The following is a 24191-nucleotide window of genomic DNA, read 5'->3' on the forward strand; positions in this document are numbered from 1 at the left end:
GTTAATCCAACCAAAATTGATAATACATTCTAGTTAACTTGCCGGGCAAAGCGAGAGACTGATTCCCTGTCCTTTATCTGTTTGGCTCTGACACCCGTATGTTGCAAAAGAGAGAACCAGCCCAAGCAAGAGAATGAAATGAAAGCAAATACATCTCATTAGAAATATGTTTGTCACTCGTCATATACCAACAGACCATCAGGATTTAATCCATGATGTTTCATACGATTTCCATGGTAGACGAATGGCAACATGTTCAACAGATCAAACAGTCCAGGTATTGTTCCTCCCTCTGTCAAACAATTTTTCCTCATTTACGAGTTTTAAAATGAAGGCTTTCGAGACGTTTCGGCCACACTACCAGTTCGTCCACAGGTCATTACAACCACACTACCAGTTCGGCCACAGTCGATTCGGCCATACTTTTTATACGACCGCAAAAAAATTTTGTGGTCGTATATTGGTATGACGTTGGCGTCGTCGTCGTCGTCCGAAGACACATTGGTTTTCGCACTCTAACTTTAGTTTAAGTGAATGGATCTCTATGAAATTTTACCATAAGGTTCAATACCACAAAAGGAAGGTTGGGATTGATTTTGGGGGTTATGGTACAAACAGTTAAGGAATTAGGGGCCAAAAATAAGCATTTTTGTAACTTCCAGACATAACTTGTCTGTTAGTGTATGGATCTCTCTGACATTGTACCACAAGGTTTCATATCACAAAGGGAATGCTGGGATTGATTTTGGGGGTAATTGCCTCAAAATTTTAGGAATAAGGGGCCAAAAAAGGGGCAAAAAACAAGCATTTTTCTAGTTTCATGATAATAACTTGTGTGTAAGTGTATGGATCTTTCTGAAAATGTACTACAAGGTTCCATATCACAAAGGGAAATCTGGAATTGAGTTTGGGGGTAAATGCCCAAAACGTTTAGAAATAAGGGGCCAAAAGTAAGCATTTTTCTAGTTTCCAGACAATAACTTGTGTTCAAGTGTATGGATCTCTCTGAAATTGTACTGCAAAGTACCATACCACAAAGGGAAGGCTGGGATTGATTTTGGGGGTAATTGGCTCAAAATTTTAGGAATTAGGGGCCAAAAAGGGGCAAAAAACAAGCATTTTTCTAGTTTCAGGACAATAACTTGTGTGTAAATGGATCTTTATGAAATTGTACTACATTGTACAAGGTTCCTTATCACAAAGGGAAAGCTGGGTTTGAGTTTGGGGGTAATTGCCTTAAACGTTTAGGAATTTGGGGCCAAAAAGGGGCCTACAAAAAAGCATTTTTCTAGAATCCAGACAATAACTTGTGTTCAAGTGTATGGATCTCTCTGAAATTGTACTGCAAGGTACCATACCACAAAGTGAAGGCTGGGATTGAGTTTGGGGGTGATGAATCATAAGGGGGTTCAAAAAATTTGGGGGAGGGAATTTTCCATTTTAAATTGGTTATTTCTGATTTAAACATAAAAGCAAATAATAATGATATGGTTTGAATAGGTAAATTAAAAATTTTTAAGTTCTTAGACCACATTTATTCTGTGTCAGAAACCTATGCTGTGTCAAATATTTAATCACAATCCAAATTCAGTGCTGTATCAAACTTGAATGTTGTGTCCATACTTGCCCCAACTGTTCAGGGTTCGACCTCTGCGGTCGTATCAAGCTGCGCCCAGCGGAGCATTTTATTCATATATTGTTCTTATTCTTTAATTGGTTCATCATAATAGTGTTTCCCCTATCACACAAAAAGGGCATGGTAACTTAATTAAAAAAAAGGGCATCTAGAGCATGCAAAAATCTATAAAAAGGGCACTTGTTAGAACATATATACAAATTATATGCCACACATGTCAATAAATTGGTATTGTTTTTAATTTTGAGATTTTTATGTATGCATGTGTATGCATGTGTAAAAAAATATTAATGAACTAAATACAAATATTAAAGATTATATTAATGCTCTAATGATTTATGAAGTATTAAGAAATGTTTAATATTTTTCAACACATTAAAATGTTTTTAAAGTATAAAAAAAAGTACCAAGTGCAATCTAATAGTAGAAAAAAAAATTTACAAGTGCATGATGTGTGATTGCATCAGAAAAGCCAAAAATGTTTAAAATGTCCCAGCAAATATCTAAATGTAATTGAAAGTAATTGAAATGTAATTCTTAATTACATGGTAAAGTGAATGTAATTAATTACTTTCAATTACAATTGTAATTGAAAATATGCTCAATTACACATTACATTGAATTACTTTCAAAATTGTAAATAATTACAGCTAATTACAATTACATTTTTAATTACCCCAGGTCTGATTTGTTGTATGGAATGACTGTAATGTGTACATGTATTTCCGGTTTAGTTTATCTGACCTTGACCTCATTTTCTTTGATTATGTTAAGTTTATGCAATACTTGTAGTAAAGCTTTATATTTAGGACTATCAACATAAAATTAATGATCAGTAAAGCAGGCGTGACATTTCAGCGTGTGCACTCTTGTCTATAAATTTGTGCCATTTTAAGTAAAAAGACCATGTTAAGAAATTTTTTGTTTAGCACTATAAAATGATTACTCAAATGAGGGGTTGTTACTCATTTGGGGAATAGTTCCACCATTTGGTGGGTTGTCTCCAACCTGTTGGAAAGGTGACTTTATGAATTTGATATTTTATAAAGTGATTATTATATGTTTTATTTTTATATTTGTAGATATGGGATTTACAAGATAATGGTGAATGGAAGTGTACAGCAAGTTGGAAGGTATACAATAAAATTAGATATGGACGATGCCCCCCCTCTATTGTTGTGCTGACTGTAAAACACAAATAATGCCCCCACCTGACCATAAGAAATTATAAATTTAACATTATGTATGATGATCTATCTTTTATTTTTATTCTGAGTACAAAAAAATGAATAAGTTCAAATACCTGGCATTTTGAGAATATTGGAAAAAAATCAAAATTCTGTGGACATGCAAACCTCTATTATGTGTAGAAAAATCCTACAAAATATTAAAGATGTAGCTCAAAAACTGTAGGAGTAGATAACGGGACATACCATGTATCTATATCCAGACGGACAAACGGACGAACGGATAGGGGTAAATTAATATGCTTCGGACATTTTGTCGCGGGGCATTAAAAAGAACTCGTGTCCTATTTTTGCTGAACATTTTCTTTATTTGGTTTTAGAATTGAAGGATAAAGTACAGAATCCTAAGGGAAAATATTCAAAGTTGATTGGACGAAACTATAGGACTGTTCCTAAAACATGATATCTATGGGTCTTTTTATGACATTTGCATAAACATTTTATGAATTGTTGGGTCTAGAACATATTTTAGCATTACATATACATGTATGGTTAAAAAATAAGGAATGGGGTCCTCAAGGACCTCATGTATTTTTTGTGGAACAACTCTAAAACCTATGTAACTATGTTAAGCAAACAACAATCAATCATTAGACCGAACCACTTTTACTGTAATTTGTGACTTTAAATGTTCATTCAAAAAACATGTAGACTATGATATCAAGGTGATTATTGTAATTTGGATGATTTGGTTTGCTCTGCCCAAACAGGTTTTATGAAATATTACTGCGAGGTAATTACCCTTCTAAAAGCCATTGTGTTGATCTTAGATTCAAATATTTCTTGTCCTATAACTTATTGTACATTTTTTTTTAAATTTGTGAAAGGGTAAAAGTAGATAGCATAGCTTTATATTTTTTTTCAGTCACACAGTGGGTCTGTATGGAGGGTAACATGGGCTCATCCAGAATTTGGACAAGTTATTGCAACATGCTCCTTTGACAGGACTGTTTCTGTATGGGAAGAATGTGTAGGGGACACTGGCAGAGACGGAGTACAAAGCAACTGGATTAGAAAAACTAGTCATGTTGATAGCCGTACATCAATAATGGATGTCAAGTTTGCTCCAAAACATTTAGGACTATTGCTAGTAAGTTTTCAAAGAGAAAATAAAGTAAAGTAAAAGGTATTTATTTTTTCGTAAGCTATTATAAATGTGTTAAATGTTGAGTTACAATTGGAAGATCAGTTTGAAAAAGAAATTAAAGTCCTATATTCAAATTTTTACAAATAATAGTAAGGGAAAGCAAAGGCTTCAAATACCATGAATACTGTCAGTTCTGTGGTATCTCTCAAAAACTTGAATCATCTTGCATAAATCCTGTGTTCTTTTTTCTGTGTCAATCAGTCTAATAGTATATCTTAATTTTTTTTCTTCAAAAGTGGTTAAAAAATTTAAATAACTTAGTAACAATACACACCAGCAACAAGAACCATGAAATAAAAAAAAAAACAAACACCAAGCTAAATTAATTTAAGGTAGATAGGGTGTCTTCCTCCATCTTGGATTTTGAAATACCAGAAAACAATCGGTCTAGATCTTTAATAAAATGTGCAAATTTTGAGAGTAGTCGGTAATTCATGTGTAAGAATTTTCATTTTAATATAGAAAAAGACATGTTTTATCATATTTATAGTTGTATTTTTACAAAAAACAGAATACTTTTGTTTGATTCAATTTTTCCCAACTTTGTCACATAAGGGGAGGCAACTCAAATGTAAGGGCAGATAATTCAGATAAAGTTACTTTTACAATAGAATGTGTTAGGAATTTACCTATTTTATTATGTAGCAAGAAAACGGGTCCCGTGACCCCATTTTTTCTTTTTCTTATCTGAAAGCATAATATTAGAGCTATCTTCTCATATTTTATCTCAAAATTCTATGGTGTAGTTTTTGTTTTATGGCAGAAAATTGGGTTTTGCATGCATAATCTATACAAAAATCTGTCAATTTTGCACAACCAGTAGTGTGAAAATAAGCCCCGTGACCCATTCTTTTTATTATTTTTTTAAAAAAAGCATGAAATAAACAACATTTTGGCAAATTATTAAAAAATTCTATGGATTATAATTTAGACACCCCATCTACCTTAAGCATAGAAATAGTGACAATTTTCATTTTTTCTTCTTTCCAGGCCACATGTTCAGCAGATGGCATTGTGAGAATATATGAAGCACCAGATGTAATGAACTTAAGCCAGTGGTCCTTGCAACATGAAATTATGTGTAAAATCAGCTGTAGCTGTATATCATGGAATCCTTCAAGGTAACAGACCACATTATGCAAGTATGCTAAGGGACTGAGTTGGATGGAAAATGATTCAACTCCATATCAAATTGAGTGTTGTTGTTTTTTCTCGAAAATTTATTCTTATCATGCTAGTTTGATAACTTTAAATGATCAATAGAGTGTATCTGTACAAAGAAGAATTTTGTTTGTGACAATAAAACATCAATAATCTTAAAAACCAATGAGAATTGTTCATGACATATTGTGTGATATTTCTTCTTTATAGTTATACATTTAAACAAATGATATTTCTCCTTTCCTGACATGTGTTGGGTATGTTTTAAACAGAACATGACATAACAAATGAAATCTAAAGGCTCCTTCCTTAAAAGTTATGAAATTATAAAAAAAAAAATTCCATGCCAGCCAAAAAATAATTATGACATTTTTGATTTTGAAAATTCTAGCCAATTCTTGGGCTTTTATAGCTTGATATGCGGTGTGGGTTTTGCTCAACTTTTACGTCATTTAGTCTCTGATGGAAAGGTGTCTCATTGGCAATCATACCACATCTTCTTATTTTTAAACCATTTTTAACAAGATTTAATAACATAAAACTTCACCATGTTCACTGTACAATTTTAGTTCAACAAAAACACATGTTAACGTAGCATCAAATTGTGATACTGAAGGAAGCAATATTTTGGCATCTTGGACCTCAAACAATGGTTTAAGTGCTAAAATATCTAAAACAGTAGCAAAATGTAGAGCTAATTACCTTCCATTGGAATATAGATTAATGAATAACAGTATATAAGAGAGATAATCCATAATATTATCTGAATTTTTTTATGTTTCATTGATACAAAATCTTTATTTTTATCCAATGCAATGAGTATAAAATGTATTACTTTTTTTATCAGAATGCATGCTCCAATGATAGCTGTAGGAAGTGATGATCCAAGTCCATCAGCAGGAGGGAAATGTCAGATATATGAATTCAATAGTGCTAATAGGTAAAAAGTGTAAATTCTGAAATTAATACAATGCTTTTAAAATTGCAAATTTTAAGTTTTAAGAGTAATGTTCTACTACATATATACAGGAATCTGATTCATCAATTTTACATTATTGTAGGTTGTTGAAGATAAGAAATAATAAATATATGCCTTAAATTTCAAGATCATGAATAAAATAGGTTAAGGGGTTAATGTCAATAAGACCGTAAGATAACAACCAAAAAACTCTACTAAAACCACAGATATATAGAATTAGTATGCCCTCTTCCATGATTGACAAGGTGCATACCATATATCCTGCTAGAGACCACTAAGGGTGCAATCAACAGTTTTTTCTATGACATCATATTTTAAAGGACCATGCATAAGTGACCCTTAGTGGTGGTATTGTTAACAACGATACTTGTATAAAACTAGATATCACTAAAATCAGAATTTTCTCTAGTTTATGATAAAATTAAAATAAAGCGTACTTTTAACATATTAAAGAAGTTCTATCCAGAGAAAATGAGAAAAAAAAGCCCAATCTCAACATGAAAAACCTGAAATCAGGTCATGTGCATATTGATGTTGGCATGATACAGGCACGTTTCAGATAATCAAAACTGTATGAATTTCATAGATTTTTACCTGGTCTTAGCAAAAATTCTCGCTTCAGGGTACGTTCGCCTGCTTCGGAAAGAGCTACAGTAGCTACAAATACATTTTCAATTTTTACTACCAAAGAAAAACAGGACGTTTACAGTGTTGTCTCCCCTTAAAACATGTATATCTAATCTAATTTTTAAAATTATTTTAATCATTTAACCTGTTTTAATTGAAAGCTAACTAACTTATTTTTACCATTAAATACAAAAAAACACGATACTTTTTCACCAATTATGTGAAAAAAAGGGATTTCCCTCCATGGCTATTTTTAGTCAGGGAATAACCCCTAGTTCTTTATACGAAACTGTTTATAGCACGCTAAAATTGTACAATCATTAGATTTTAACGATAAAAAGAGATTTCGTAAGTGTGTGTCTAAATACCTATATAGGAATGTCATTTCGTAATGTTTATACCAATTTTATTTAGCAGCATGATATATTTTTAAACTTTGTAAAAATTAAGACCAAATTAGAACTAATCAAATACTGTGCCTTCTTTTTTTTGTCTATATAAGGTCTCTCTACTCTTACAGGCAAAAAAAAAACATTTATGTATTGAATTACATGAATTAAAACATTTTCAGTCATATTTCTTGCTGTTGATTGCTTTCCATAACTATGAGCCAGTTCTATATCCCTGAAGTGAAATAATTCATACCAGATTTTATTTCCAGCCCAAATAAATGCTTCTGAAAAAACTCTAGGAAAGTGTGATATGCCTGTGATCACTGAACAGAATGTTTTTGTGGAATTTCAATTGTTCTGTTTTAGAATGTGTAGTTATAATTGTGCAGTTAAAATTATGATAAAATATCACTTTTTCATTTTGAAATTAATATGCCTCTTTAATTCTCATTGGTTGTTATTTCAGAAAATGGAACAAAGTAGAAAGTCTAAGCGTAGTTACGGATCCAGTTCACGATGTTGCTTTTGCTCCAAACCTTGGAAGATCTCATCATTTACTAGCAATAGCATCAAAAGATTTGAAAATTATAAGTCTCACACCACTAGGGTAAGCAGTAGGGTTTTCATGATAGGACACCAGTACATTATTTCTAAGATGAACCATATATTACAAGAACTACCAGAATTAATCTACTTCTGTGTACCTATAATGGGCATTATAGGCCATTAAAACATAATTATTCAGATTAACCATATATTAAAGCAGTTGATAGAATTTATCTACCTTTTTGTAATGTTTAATGTAAAAGTTTAAAAAAATAGCTGGTTAAGAGTTAGCTGGATTTTTGTGACAAATTGATGCTCAAATAAATCACAAATAATCAGCAAAAAGTTGTCAACAAAATATATGGAGAATTTTTGGATAGCTCACCACATGACTGAAATTTTAAGATTTAATTTTAATTTCAATCAAACTAATTCTTGTATCTCCAAATTTGAATACATAATTTCAGCTGTATCTGGCATGCAATTTTGAATTTTGAAGTTCTAAACACACAAAGCAATGCCTCAGTGCCTCAAAACAAGAATATAAATTTTAAGTGGACAATAAAAAAAAATGAAAGCTTTACAAAAGTATCAACTGTAATCTGGTATGTAGCCTGTATTGAAGCATATTGTACTTTACTGAATTTTATTTTTTTGCAACTGTGATTTTTGGTTGCCATGAACTTTTTAAAAGCTAAGATATCTTGTTAGGGTAAGATATTGATTTTTTGGACTTAAAAAATTGTTTATATTTTTATTTTAGGAGAGATGCTGCATTGACCACACAAGGAAGTAAATTTAAAATGCAACAAGTAGCAGATTTTTCAGAACATGAGTCACAGGTAATCAAATGTGATCAGCTTAGTTAGTTTGGGTACTCAGGACATAAGACATAGATGTCACTTTTCTGTAAAAATTTCAAATAAAGAATTTATTAAAGAGCACAGGTATTTGGTTAAATATTGCATCCATGCTACATCTGTGGCTCTGCATCAACACATATTGTGATAATTTCCATCCAAGTGTATTGATAGTCTGTTGATATTTGGTGTGCTGTTGCACTGTCTTTTGAATATCACTTTTTGGTAGCTTGACTCCTTAGTAATGGTCTATTGAAGTAACTTCACTGTTACACCTAAACTATTTGAGTGTGTACATCATGCATTGCATATTTGTAGTTATAAACCTATATGTTTTAAGGAAAAAGTTAAATTACAAAAATACCGAACTTCAAGGGAAATTCAAAGCGATAATTCCTTTATAAAATGGCAAAATCAAAAGCTCAAACACATCAAATGAATGGAAAACAACTGTCATATTCCTGACTTGGTACAGGTATTTCCTTATGTAGAATATGTGGGATTAAACCTGGTTTTATAGCTACCTATATAATTTACTATTGAAAACCTAATTTACCACTGGATTGCCACTCATGATAATTGATGCTCACACACATGTACATAAAATTTATCTCTTATGCTTACACACACATACATAAAATTTATCTTTCATGCTTACAACACACATACATAGAATTTATCTCTTATGCTTACACACACATACATAGAATTTATGTCTTATGCTTACACACACATAAATAAGATTGATCTCTTGACTAAAACATGATTTTATATTTGTCCGGTAATTGTGTAAAAGGTATAATTCTTTGGCAAAATATATGATTGCATCGACTGTAAATTACAACCTTTATTTCAGATATTGAAAGTAAAAAAAATCAATGTTTTGCTTGAGAGGTCTGATGAAGCACTAATTTGTATTAATTTCTAAATCAATGAACACATTCACTTGAATTTTTTCAACCGAGGTAAATGTTGTTCACTTTAAAATAATATTAATTTTAGTTAAAAAAAAACTACTACAATTTAGAAATGCAAGTATCTTGCAAAACAAACTAATACTAAACAGATTTTAATATACTTAACTACATGTGGACTAGTTGAAATGGATTTTTTTTCGTTCCTTTGATTCACAGTCGAATTAAAAAATTGAAACATGAATGTTACACTTTGAACAATGACCAATATCTCAACAACTAAATATCAGACAGTTGTATGAAATCACATACCAAGACTCTTACAGATATTGATTAAACAAAACTATATTGTGGGATGGTTGAAATTGGGTTTGTTCTCCCATCTGGTTCACAATGGAACTTAAAAAATGACACTGAAAAATGAACAATATCACAACAACAAAATTTCAGACTGTTGTATAAAATGCACTTGTGAAATTGTGAAAACATTTTTAGAATATTTTACTTATTTGCAGGACATAGAATAAGTTATTAGGAATAATTTTACTTTTTTGTTACATTATACAGGTATGGAGACTTAGTTGGAATGTTACTGGTACCATATTGTGTTCATCAGGAGATGATGGCTGTGTAAGGTTGTGGAAAGGTATTCAATTTTGTCACTGGTTATCATATTTCATCATGTGTGGATTCATTGAAAAAAAAGACATCTGAAAGATTTACGCAAGAAAAATCAATTGATGTATTATGATTTTTTAATTTTTTGAGCCTGCAACATTTTGTTGTGAAAGCGAGACATAGCGATCCTACATTCTGTTGTCCGCTTCTTCTGTGGCGTCTATATGGTTAAAGTTTTTTTGAACATCCATAACTTTGTCAAACCTTTATGGATTTTATGAAACTTGGATAGAAGCTTTTTTTTTTAAAACAAAAGACAGTATCCTGACCTCATTTACATTGATCATTGAAAATGCTAAGTTGATGTGATACTTGTAGTAAAACCTTCATATTACACTTTCAACATAAATTTTATCATGGTGAGTAAATCAGGTGAGACATTGCAGCTTGTGCATTCTTGTTTAATTAGTTATGAGTAATAGGACAACTACATTTTGTTTAAAGAATCATTGCAAGGTTTACATGTCTGTCAGCCAGGGTTCACCTGAACTGAAATAAGTATAAAACAGCAAAGAATTTAGCAGTACACAAAACTGATTGTAAAAGTGAAACTTCACATGAAAGTTCAAAAATTAGAAGAATAAGTTTAAAAATTCCAAAAAGAAATTGACATATGTGGCTTTATAACAAGAAATTATTTGTGACTGAACGTCTTCTTTATGTCTTTCATTTTAGTTTGTAGTAAAGGACAACAAACTTATGTTAGAATATCTTTTCAGCAAATTATCTAGGAAGTTGGAAATGCATTGCTGTCTTGAAAGGTGATGGAAGTCAAGTACAACAGATGGACATCAATCAGAGTTCAATGGCCTCTAGTGGCCAGGGGCAATCTAACAGTGGTGTCAGGTACTTCCAGGTTTCAAGAGTTTCCCAGGCACCTCAAGTTGTTTGGCATTAATTTAGAAATTGTATTTTGGAAATATGTTTTGAAAATTTTAAAACATAATTGTCTATTAGGTACAAAGGTCTGTGTGTGTGCTCATCAGGGTATTTCCCTAAAGATATGTTATGAATTTTTATTATGGAAATCATTGTTTACATTGCATTTAAATGATGTGCATTGATCATAGTTATTAATAGCAAATGTTGAAAAAAATGAATTACGAAAGACGCCCAGGTTAATAAAAACGAAATGTTTGAATTTATGAAATTCTAATTCATTTTTTTGTTCCTATGGTTGCTTTCCCATTTAATTACACTCTTCATTTCATTTCATGTTATTCATGTTGAATATTGATTGTTTTGAAAAATTAAAATTTGATAAATATGCTGCATTAAGGTCACTCGATACACATATCATTTAGAAATTTCCTCAAGTCATTTTTTGTAGATGGCAAGTTTTGAACTTAAAGAAGGGAGAATTGAAAAATAAGTTATCCAAGAAACCCTTTAGGCAATTTTCAGTATTACATTTCATCTTTTAAAATTTTCAATATTACAGTAAAACTTGCATACATCAAACCTGCACAAACCTAAAACCAGCCTACACTGATCTCTTCTTTTAGGACTCACAGTGAATATTCTTTTGTAATTCAACCTGTGTGAACTTAAATTTGTCAAATATAATCAAAATCTTCAGTCCTCAAGGAGTTCAGTTAGACTGGTTCCACTGTAATGAAGTGTAAACATATATCATATGCACAAAAGTACATGCTCTTCTATAATTCATTCTATTAACTTCACTGTAACATTCTAATGTATATTTATTTGCTTGACACATATTTGAACAGTTATCATTTTGAATGGTGCAAATTTTAAGTCAGAAAATGTCTGTATGAGATTTTGTTCTGTAGATATGAGTATATGTGTATATAATTCACTTGGAATCTCATTGGTAGATTAGGTGAAATGTAGCTAATTTTCATTTGTTTAGAATTATTAATGGTGAATTTTGGTGCAACTTGTTTATATAGTCAGTCAAATTGAAAATGCCTCCTAACTTGGACAGGGAAGTGAAATTTTTGATGTAAGAGATTTATTTACATTTTTGAATGCACAAAATAATTTCGGTGGTATGGAAGCTAATTTGAAGAAGGAGAAAGTGTAACACTGATTTTTTTGTTGATTTGCAGCAGTATTTCATTTTGATAAATAAATATTTCAATATATATATATGCAAATCATGTTTAAAAAATGAGAACTGATAGATTAGTGATATTTGAATAAGGTCAAATAAAAAAGATGTTTATTGAGTTTATAAAATGACCCTTATTTTGAATTAACACCTTAATGTTTTCCTGAGGATTTCCTTACAATAAACTTTCCACCAAATATATTAGTTTTGTGTCTATTAATATATTCTTTCAAAGTATATGGCAGAAAATTAAGAAAGATTAGTAGTGAACTCTTAGTAAACAACATGTATAAAAAGAAAAAAAAAGTTTTAATCATGTGTCAAAGTTTTTATTATCAAATTGGTACTAATTCCAAAATACAGTATGAAAGACCAATGAAATGACAAACATTGTTGATATTTGATGTTAAGCCAGAGAATAAGATCACTAGTAGAACTTATTAAAACTAGGATTTTTTTTATTTAAATAATAAATTTTCATATAGGTTCTGTTTTTTATCTGAAAGTCCTGAAAAAAAATATTGCTTTTTTACCACATTCCATTATTCTGTATAAGCTTTAACCAACAGTTTTCTGAACAAAGAAAAGACACTTTACTCGTAATTTTGTGAATATTTGATTATTTGTGGATAGTGTGCCAACTAATGTTTTAACAATAGAAAAACCAAGGATATGGGGTATCCATCCATGACACAAAATCAGTACATGCACAGCAAAAAACAACACACAATAAGCAAAGGAAAAGTATATTTTAATGATAATTACAATGTTAAGAATTAAAATTTACTTGTAATATATCAAATTTAGTAGAAATGGTAGTATAGTAGCTTTTTTAACATTAAAGCCAGATTTTTTGTTGATTTAAAGATAATGAGCATGAGAGATAAGTAAACACTGTATATTTTTTAATGTGTATAGTTGTGAAAATGATCACACAGAGAAATTGTAAGATAATTTTTACATTTTTGTAATGCTATCACATTTAGAATTAAAGGCATTTGAAAATGTGTGTTTTTCTCTTACATTATTGAATTTCACTTTTATTTCATCTTTGATATTTGGTTTATACAGATTTTAAGTTTTTGCATTTGACAGGTGCCCTTTAAGACCAAGGGAGTATCCTTGGTTTTTTAAGGTATGGGTATTAAAAAATATTAATTGTCTTTTGAAGTCCTTGGATTTATACAAGCAAACAAATTTTAAATCAAGGTCTAAGGTTCTGTTCACTATTGTTTAAAAGCCTACATTTTTATGTAACAAAAATATGGAATCAGTAGTTAATACAAATTGATATCAAAATCCATATGCTATTATGACAGTCATGGACAGTAAGGAGAGTGGATACAGTTTCAGGGGAGATAATTATAACACGCTAATGACCGTTCAGAATCCTGTTCTTTCTGCTCTTGTTTATGATACCGTCATATTAATTCAATCATACCAAAGTATTTTAAATCTGCAATTTAATTAGTCCCCTACTGACAAAGTCGAAGGGGACTTTAGGTTTGCACTCCGTCCGTCTGTCTGTCTGTCTGTCTGTCCATCAGTCAGTCCGACAAATCAGTTTTCCACACTTTTTTTCTTCGTGCTTGAAGATATTGATTTGTATTTGGTGTATTGTTTTATCATGACAAGTTACAGATCAAGTTAGAATTTTGTTCCGGTCTAATGATTTTGTGCAGAGTTATGGTCCTTAGACTTAGAAAATTCACTTAAATAATCAGTTTTTAACACTTTTTTTCGTCAGGCTTGAAGATATTGACTTGATATTTGTTATATAGTTTACACCATGACAAGTTATAGATCAAGTTAGCATTTTGTTCCAATACAATGAATTTGTAACCGGTAGGGGACTATGTATTGCCATGCAATACTCTCAGAATGCTTGTTATTATTAATTATTACTAGTTGAAACAGATACAAAAGAAATCTGTTGGTGTTTTATATAAACAAATGACAAAATACAAATTTATTTGTCAGAATTTTGAGTTATTTTCTTTCTATTTTGAAGTAAGCTGGAGATGTCGTTTAACTTTTCTAAGGTTGAAAATTAATTTTCCCTCAAATATGAGGTGACAATTGTGGAACACACTTTCTTGTACAATAGTTAAAGTTTTCTCTAAAATAAGCAGCAATCATTGATGTAAAAGCCCTTTTTTTAGCTCAGCTGCCCCGAAGTGCCAGTTTGAGCTTTTCTCATCATTTGGCTGCCATTGTCTGTTGTCTTCTTCTATTATCGTCATGTTTACTTTTGTAAAATCTAATCTGAAACTACAGGGTCAAATTTAATCAAACTTGGCCACAACTATCATTGGGGTATCTAAGTTTGAAAGTGTCTGATGACCCTACCTTCCAACTGACACGGCAGATATTGCTAAAAATTAAACCTAAGGGGAAAACGGAAAGTTTTGTCTATTATCTTTGAAAAATGCTACAGAAAGAGAAAATCTGTCTAGGTGAAAAATGTTCAGAATGTTGAGATCTATCTACTGTCCATCACATCTAAAATGACAAACAACTTCTGAAAGGAGTTATTGACCTTAAATGACAAATTTTACCATTTTTTGTCTCGTCTGTAACCGAAGTGACATAGGGATTACAAACCTGTGGCGGCAGTGAATGCAGTGAAACCGAAGTTTCTGTCTGTCATATGTCCATTGTCCTTGACCTCATTTATGGTTCAGTTACTGCTTGAAGAAAATATTTGTGTTTTTTTCATGTGAAGTACTCACTTATTGTAAGTAATAGGATAACTACTTTTAGTACATGGGTTCTTTGCAAGGTTTACATGTCTGTAAGACGGGGTTAACCTGACCTCAACTTCATTTAATGGATCAGTGATCAAGGCTAAGTTTTCATGGTCAAGTCTATATTTCAGATACTATAAGCAATAGGTCATCTATACATGTATTTGGTGTAGGGAATGCTTGTAAGGTGAACATGTCTGACTGGCAGGTTTCATCTGACCTTGACCTCATTTTCATGGTTCATTGGACAATGTATAGTTTTGTGGTTTGGTCTATTTTTCAGATACTATAAGCAAAAGGGCCACTATATTTTGTGTATGGAATGATTGTAAGGTGAACATGTCTGTCTGGCAGGTTTCATATGACCTTGACCTCATTTTCATGGATCGTTGATAATGTAAACTTTATGTGATACTTCTAGTAAAACCTTTATATTATAGAATTTCAACATAAATTCAATCACAAGAAAAGCAGGCAAGACATTTCAGTGTAAGCAAGCTTGTTATTCATTTTTGCTTATCATCTTGAAAACTATAATAGATAGACAGAAACTTGAAAATAATCAGCTAGACAAGATCTACAAAAAAGTCATCATGGCGGAAATCATCAGTTGACTCCTTATGAGAGTAATTGCCCTTTAATGAGAATTTTTACAATTTTTTTGCATTTATGTATATTTTTTGAAATTATAACAGATATATAGAAGTTCAAACTGCAAAAAAGGATCAGAGTGACAAGATCTACAAATCAGCCAACTTGGCTTAAATCTTCAGTCTACTCCTTATAGTGTGTTTTGTGTTTTGCCTATTATCTTGAAAACTACAATGGATCGATTGGTTGTTCTCTCAGGTTTCATTCAACAACAAAAATTAAAATTGTCAATCATGATATAGCCAAGACTGCTGAAAGTGGTGTTAAACACCCACAGTTGATCAACCATATATAAACAAGCATAACAACTAAAAGGGACATAACTCTTGAAATAAAAAGTTCTGACATGGAACTTAATCAAACATTAAATTTTGTGCATCAAGCATTTGATTACTTTTGATCAACAACTTTCCATGTTTCATAAAAAATATTCCACTGATCAAGATTAAAAAGGAGAATTCAGATCTGAAAAAAAAATCTAGTTGAACCCCACTACATATTTCCAATTAAAATACCTTGTCAGTGGTTATTAGTTGTCAATCGCATCAAAGTCTTAACTTGTTTTATACTATGATGAAGGTAGTTATGTTGTCCTGATGTCAAAATTTCAGTTTCTGAATAAAATCTTTAGAGCTATAAACACTATGTTTACATAATTTTGTTTGATAATGCCCAATGGAATTTTGAGGTAATTAGGTTAAAGTTCAAGGTCACAGTAGCTATTGATAGACTCTAAACTGGGCAGTATTTGGTTTTTAGATGTAATGTTTTAAATCTAAGTCTTGCTTTTATTGTCCTCCTGCAATGTGTTGTGGGGACATAGAAATACTGGGTGTCAGTCCGTCATATCTTGTTAGTGCTCTCACCTGTACAGTTCTTGCTAGATATTTTTGTCCACCGCATAATGCGTTGCGGGGGACATAGAAATACTGGGCGTCTGTCCGTCTGTCCGGTCTTATTAGCGCTCTCACAGGTACAATTCTTGCCAGATTTTTATAAAACTTATACTATTGGTTAATATTAACAATATCTTGGACAAGTTCTATAATGGTGGCGGATCGACTTTTTTTAAAAGAGTTATGCCCCTTGGAAATATTAAATTTATGGCAAATGGCCTTGTTAGTGCTCTCACTGGTACAATTCTTGCCAGATTTTTATAAAACTTATACTATATATCAGCAACATCTCGGACAAGTTCTATAAAGGTGGCCGATCAACTTTTTTAAAAGAGTTATGCCACTTGGAAGTATTAAATTTATGGAAAATGGCCTCGTTTTTGCTCTCACGGGTACAATTCTTGCCAGATTTTTATAAAACTTATACTATAGGTTAATATCAGCAATATCTCAGACAAGTTTTATGATGGTGGACGATCGACTTTTTTTTTAAGAGTAATGCCCTTTGGAAATATAAAATATGTGCAACGCGGATAAACATTGGAACTCTGAATTATTTATATCAAAGGCTTATATCAGCAATGTCTCTGACAGGTTTGAAAATCAGTGAGAATCAACTATTTTTTAAAGAGTCATGCCTCTTGGAAACATAAGTTAAATGGGTATTGCATTGTAAGCGCTCTCACCTGTACAATTCTTGCAAGATATTTGTGAAATGTATTTCAAAGTTTTATATCAGTAATGTCTCGCACAAGTTTGAAAATTAGTGACGATCAACTATTTTTTAAGAGTTATGCCTCTCGGAAATTTAAATTATATGGGAAATTACCTTTTTTAGTGCTCCCATGTGTACAGTTTTTTATCAAATTTATATCCAAGGTTATTATCAGTACCAGTGCACATCAACTGTTTTGAAAAGAGGATTGAAACAGTTTGTAGTAGTGTTATTAAGCAAAATTCTTTGATCTTCTAAAATAAATGAGATTTAAGAGGAATGATGTACCAAACTAGAAAAGAAGGATACAGGTGGATATTTAAAAATAGTTAAAGTTATTGCTTTTCTTGGCAACTACTCGAAGATCTTCTGTAACAAACTAAAGAGTTCACACTTTTACAAGATATTGCTTGATGGTCCCTCTTGTTGAACACTTACATGCATTTGCTAGGCTATTAAAATAATGAATACTTATATGAGATTGGATAACAATGTTGGACCCAAAGTACTGTGTCTTTCTTAAGTCAAGGTATAGCAAAACAGTTATAGACTGTACTCTTGGACAACAACTTTTTACCTGAAGAGCAAGTTTTGTACTCTGGCTTCGTTTTGTGGTCTTCAGGGGGAAACGTAACATCTGTTGTTCTTGAATTTGGTCATCACTGTGAAATGTTTGCTATCTTTTAATGTACAGCTTAATCCAGCACATGAATAGTAAAGTCTGCTTAACAACATTGTACTTAGAAAAATAAAAACATTATGTAAAAAAACTTTGCATTTCAGCAATGACCAATAGAACACCTATGAGTTAAAAAAACAAAGAAGGAAACAGTGGAAAACAAAGAATAGTAAATAGTTTATAATGTATGGATACAGAAGATTGACCAAAAAACAATTCTATACTTTGAGTTTTTATTTTTCAGGGGCCCTCCACCAGGAGTAATGAATATGAACATCAAGAGAAACTCTGGATGGCCTTTATTCAATACACAAAAAGACCAAGGAAAGGCATATTACTAATTATCAAATGAAGAGGAAAAAAAGCAATAGTGTTGTAAGTCCATGTTTAAAAATTAATATGTCGATTCCATATTTAGGATCAATATTGTTAATAATTGTTAAGTTTGTTTTAGAAATGTTATTGACACAAGCAGCTCAAATTATTGTGCCTTAAAGAATTGTACTGTAAAATGGTGTATTTTCAGGACGTTAAAAATTCTCTATTTCTAAGGCCAAACCAGTTACTGATGTTTTATTTTTGTTGTTTCCTCAACTTTGAATCTAGTCTGCCTTAACAATCAAATTTATCCGGTTGATATTTTCCTGATTTTATATATAAATCTGCAGCAACAAAAAAATAAAACCCTGAAGAAAATTTCCTGTTTTACAGTATTTAAAATTGCATAACACAATCAAAATTAATTTTCATTTGAATAGTTAAATGTATATGGTAGAGATAAGTCAGAAGTTCTTTTTATCTGTTGGTGAAAAATTGATTGTAATTCTTATTTTCCATCCCCCTATTCATGTATATTTTTTTACCTCCCATTTATATTTGTAATGACTAAGTGAATTTCACTGACATATTAGAAAATCTCCGGTGATTTATTGAATTATGTGCCTTTTAATGATTAAATAATTTCTTTGTTTCTCAAGGCATATAATAAGACTACCATTTCATTTACGATATGCAATAAATGTGTTTTGTTTGTTTAATTTGGCTAGTATGTATTATTTGTATTTTCCTGCTTATTTTAGTTAAGTTGAGTGTAACAAATAATGGAATCAATTTTGATGTACCAGCTGCCAATTTTGACAAATTATGTTCCTTTAGTGTGACCTGAGAGTAAGATAAGTTCATTCACCTGAAATATTAATGATTTTCACCTTTGCAATTCTTTTATATAAATTCAACACTGAACATCAAAACTTGTATCAGTATTAATTTATATCAATTTTATGCTTCAACATATATGGAATTGAATAACCAGTAAATTTATATACTATAAACTAACTTATTTTAACAGGAGATTAGTTTTCATGTTTAACCCTTTCTAGTGATCTCTAGTCTACTTCACTAGTGATCTCTAGTCTACTTCACAGCAATTTATTTCCATGATTTTCTGACTTTGTTTATGCATGTATATCAGAGAAAATCCAAGTTTTACATATTTCAGAATATTTATATTTATATTATCTTTTTACTTTGGTAAAGCCACAGAAATTAATGGCTTGCCAAAAGTTATTTGGTTTAAAGTTTGTTGATATCTCAAGAACACAGTTTGTCTAAGATATATCAATATGACATTTTGCAAATCAATAATGAAATCCTCTTTAACTCATCAATATGGCGTACATTTCACACAAGCATATTTGTCCAATTTTGTGTTCAGAAACCTTTTATGATATATGAGTGCTTTAGCTATAAAAGGATGATACCTAGGCTCCATTGATACAACTTTTTACGATCTTGATGGATCTTTGGACATACCAGTTTTAAAAATGATGAGTCCAGACAGATTTTCATGATTCCAGGACTCATGGACTTACCTCAGTGAGGACCATGTGCAACAATATATAACACTGTTTTCAGTTACATTTTTTGCTCTTTTCATACATTTTTTTACCGAGTGATCTCACTTTACAATAAACAAGCAAGAAGATTTCATTATTATTTACCATCACCTTATACTTTTTAAGATTAAACTATATACTTACACTGCATAGATGTTTCATAAGATTCCATTCGTTTGATTGGCAGACAACCTTCATGAGGCAGTCCAATACTGTAAATTCAGAAATTATATGCAAGGTTTATATAATTAGTTATCAAAAGTACCAGGATTAAAATTTAGTACGCCAGACGCGCGTTTCGTCTAAATAAGACTCATCAGTGACGCTCAGATCAAAATAGTTATAAAGCCAAACAAGTACAAAGTTGAAGAGCATTGAGGACCCAAAATTCCAAAAAGTTGTGCCAAATACAGCTAAGGTAATCTATTCCTGGGATAAGAAAATCCTTAGTTTTTCGAAAAATTCAAAGTTTTGTAACAGGAAATTTATATAAATGTGAATAATGTGATTACTTGAGTATCACACTAATAAGAACTCACATTCTAATATCAAATACATATATCTGTATGTACCTTTTCAAAAAATCGCAATAATTAAACTCACATTTTTGTTAATTCTTCAAAAGTCGCAATGATAAATACATGCAATAATTTCTGAATTGACAGTATTAAAATTTAGTTAAGGAATGACTGTAATATTTTTACTGTCTATGAAGAAATAACATAAAAAAATGTGGTGCAGACTAAATAACCCATGTAGCAGGTTTTTTAAAAGTGTGCACCATACTTTTTAGGTTATTTTGAATAGACAGAAAAAATGTAACAGTCAGTCTTTATAATTTAATTCTAAATTCCATTTTTAAGGAGTTAATCATGAAAAAAATGTTGATGACGTCACAGTCACATGACAAAATAATGTCTATGAGCTGATAGAGAAAAAAACTTTCAGCCAATTAAGAGACATGTTACATCCTAAATTAGATTATTCCTCAATAAAATGCCACATTAATGACTGCATGCCATCTTCATGACAATTTTATAATGTATAGGAAAACAAATACAAAGTTTAATTTGACTCTTAATTTCATAATAATAATATAAAAATGTAATTATAAGAATTGAATGGCTGTTTTTGTAATTCTTTATGGTTGTATAAGGGTTGATCAAGCATCCTTTTTTTTAAGCATAAATGGCTTCTACACTTCATACAAAAGTTCTTCATTCTATGCTTTTACACCCTAATAGAATTACCAAGCAATGTACTCAATTCTTAATTAAATTCTCAAAGATCTTATTATATACCTCTTTTAAGAACAATACTTTTTGATATTTACAAAATCAAACAATTTAAAAGAGGATTCACATATGTTCAATTTTTTGATGGTTTTTGGTTAAATGCATGAAAGAAAATCTCAACCCAAAGATACTCTTTGCAGCATGAAAAATATTATCAATAGCATTAGTGAATCAACATTAAGTTTTGGTAAAACTAAAGATCCTTTGTTTAAAAAATTCATGTATATTTAGGAAAAATTTGAGAAGAAAAATCATTGACCTTTCTTAAGCATATTTTGTAGACTCTTTAAAGTGTATTTGCAGTTTAAGTTCAGATGGTCTATAGTTTGTCTTAATGAATATTTATTTTTTTAATCTTGATACATGTATTTGAAAAATGTGCAAAGAATTATTCATATTGCATCTTAGATATGCTGTCAGTATTTTATCATTTTTAGTGCCTTTATTTCTTAATATATATTATTAGAAAATACTACGTTCATGTTTTTTTACTTACTCAGGTATTCAACTTAGTAATTCAGTTATTGATTAATAATTTTATGTAATGGTTTTTGAATTATTTTTGATTTTTTAAGTTTTTACATTGTTTATTGATATTAAGTATCACACTTGTTAAAACTCTTATTGAATTATCCATTTGAAAAAAAGTCATGTGAACAGGAGTGTCTTCAGAAAAGTTACCCATAGCAGAATTAATTAACTCCAAAACTCAATATTTATTTGATAAAAGCTTTTGAAAATTGATAGCAGTTAACAGTGATATTGTGTAAATCAAACAGTTCGATGCAGTTTCTCTACCTTATACAAACATGAATTATTCTACTGTAAAACATATTGTAAATGCGGGAAATCTGATTAAAAAATCTCTTGTTTACTGCATTTGTATTTTGATCAATGTATGGAATGTATGGATATTAGTTTTTCCCATTTAAAAATAATTTAGAAATTACTAAAAGCACATTATTTGCACTGAATATTCAATTTTCAAATTTTAAATTTCTATATGAATATATTCACTCTGATAAAATCCCTTATTTTAATATCCATACTTAAAAACAACAAGGCAGCTTATTTCAGCCGTTTCATTTAAAATTTTTCTAAGCCCAGAAGTTTTATTTAGGGTAGATCGTTTTTCTCTAACTTTTTAGGAAAATTATGTGTTATTGTCAGAGCTTAGTAAAAAGTTGGATGAGTTCCAAAAAGTCGGGGAAAATATTATTTCCCTTAGGAAAATGTTCTGGAAAAAGTAGCCTACCCTGCATTTTAAATAAAACTTACAGGGATGGAAATCCAAGTTTTAAACAAAATGGCTGTGAATTAGCAGTTGATTTTAAGTATGGATAGTAAAATAATGGATTTAATCAGAGTGGATAATTTCACCAAAAACAAGGTAAGATATGCTTAGTAATATTATGTGTGTGGTATAAAAATAGAAAATTGTATAAACAGTGCAAAAAATGATTTTTTTATATCCAAATCATGTAAACAAGAGCCTGTGACTGAAAGGGTTGATAATTCTTCTATTTCTAGGATAATAGATAAGTTTCTTGTCCTTTGAAACCTTTTTGCATTAAAACTGGTCAATAAAGCAGCCAAAACTGTGGCAGTTGTTTTGATGGAAATACTACACAGTAGTTCTGAAGAATGAAATGATAAATTTTTACACATTCAATATTGTCCCCTTCTCACAGAGTAATATAGTAAACAATTATATAACCATGCCTCATCTTAAGGCCTCCGTTGAACATTTGAATTTCCCTTCTATGTATTTGCTACCTAAGCTACACAACAAACTGTCAAATTTCGTTTCATCTCAGCTTCCAGTAGGTGTTTTACAAGTAATCTGTCTTTTCTATGAACAAGATTCCTAACAGCTATTGTGACACTTATTATTCTTAATGAAAAAAACTTCTAGCACATATATATATAGACTTGCTTGTTCTTCCGTTCGTGTATCTGAAACAAATGGTTTCCAGATAGTAACTTAAATTGATAATAACTTGAATATCCCTTGTTTGATTGGAATAAAACTGAAAGGGAAGATATATGGATGATAATAAAAGATTACTGATTTTAAGGTCAAAAGTCATAGCCGCTGTTGCTACAAAAAAATGTTTTTAATTGAATTCAGTTTCCATGCTTGATTAGAATGAAAAAGAGAGGCGGAAGATCCCAAAGGGATAGTCAAACTCATAAGTCAAAATCGAACTGACAATGCTATGGCAAATAGCGAAAAAACGACCAAAAGACAAACAACCGTGTACAAAATATAAACAACATAGAAAACTGGACTGAGCAACACAAACCCCGACAAAAACGGGGGGTGATCTTAGATGCCCCGGAGTTAACAGATCCTGTTCCACACGTGGCACTTAAACAGATGAAAGATATAGAGGAAAAAAAGCCTATTGATTTTTGGGTTAAGAGGTCAAAGGTCAATGTAACTTAAAATAGAAAAAATAGGAAAAATTGTTTCTGGATGGAAGCTTGATTTACTTATTATCTCATTATTCACATGTTTCAAATTATCAGTTAACTATACTCACCAGAGATTCAAAACAAAAATATATATAAAATGGAGATGCATTTAAAAAAGAAAATAACAAAATGATTATAAATCAAAGTACTGAAAAAAAGTAAGATAACAAAAATACCAAGGAAAAAGTCTTCCAAATCTAGATCGCCCTCTGGGAGCTTTGATGACCTTCTTTCACATCTTCATCATCTGCTAGGGTTACATAACATTAAAACTATTCTTTTTTTCACTGCCTGTTAATTTTCTAAAATGTTTGACAGACTATGCACATTTCCTCCAATATACAGACTGGTCAATATAATTTGTGATGTAGCTCTTTTCCGTCTTTTTAAACCAGTAAAATCCGAACCTTTACATGATGAAAAGAGGAAATTCCTTCCAGTTCAGTTTTCTAATAAAGGAATTGATGAAATCAACACCAGCAACGTTCTTCCCAAGGAGGTAACATCTAAAATTCCACTTTATTTTCAAAATCAGTCTGTTCCTATTGTATCCTACAGTTACACCAAAAACATT

At 30.8% G+C, this 24191-nt stretch overlaps 1 protein-coding gene across 1 annotated transcript; it reads left to right on the top strand.

Moving 5' to 3' along the window:
* Positions 1-58: 58 nt before the first annotated feature.
* Positions 59-22742, top strand: LOC127701325 (nucleoporin SEH1-like). The gene is made up of 10 exons (XM_052205215.1): positions 59-277; positions 2719-2769; positions 3749-3973; positions 5021-5151; positions 6039-6131; positions 7656-7796; positions 8499-8577; positions 10077-10155; positions 10907-11033; positions 18194-22742. Exons 1-10 carry the CDS (start codon positions 167-169, stop codon positions 18288-18290), a joined length of 1134 nt encoding a protein of 377 aa, XP_052061175.1. The 5' UTR covers positions 59-166; the 3' UTR covers positions 18291-22742.
* The last annotated feature ends 1449 nt before the right edge of the window (positions 22743-24191 follow it).

The sequence above is a fragment of the Mytilus californianus genome, unplaced genomic scaffold, assembly GCF_021869535.1.
Source record: "Mytilus californianus isolate M0D057914Y unplaced genomic scaffold, xbMytCali1.0.p SCAF_5, whole genome shotgun sequence".
In the NCBI taxonomy this organism is placed as follows: domain Eukaryota; kingdom Metazoa; phylum Mollusca; class Bivalvia; order Mytilida; family Mytilidae; genus Mytilus; species Mytilus californianus.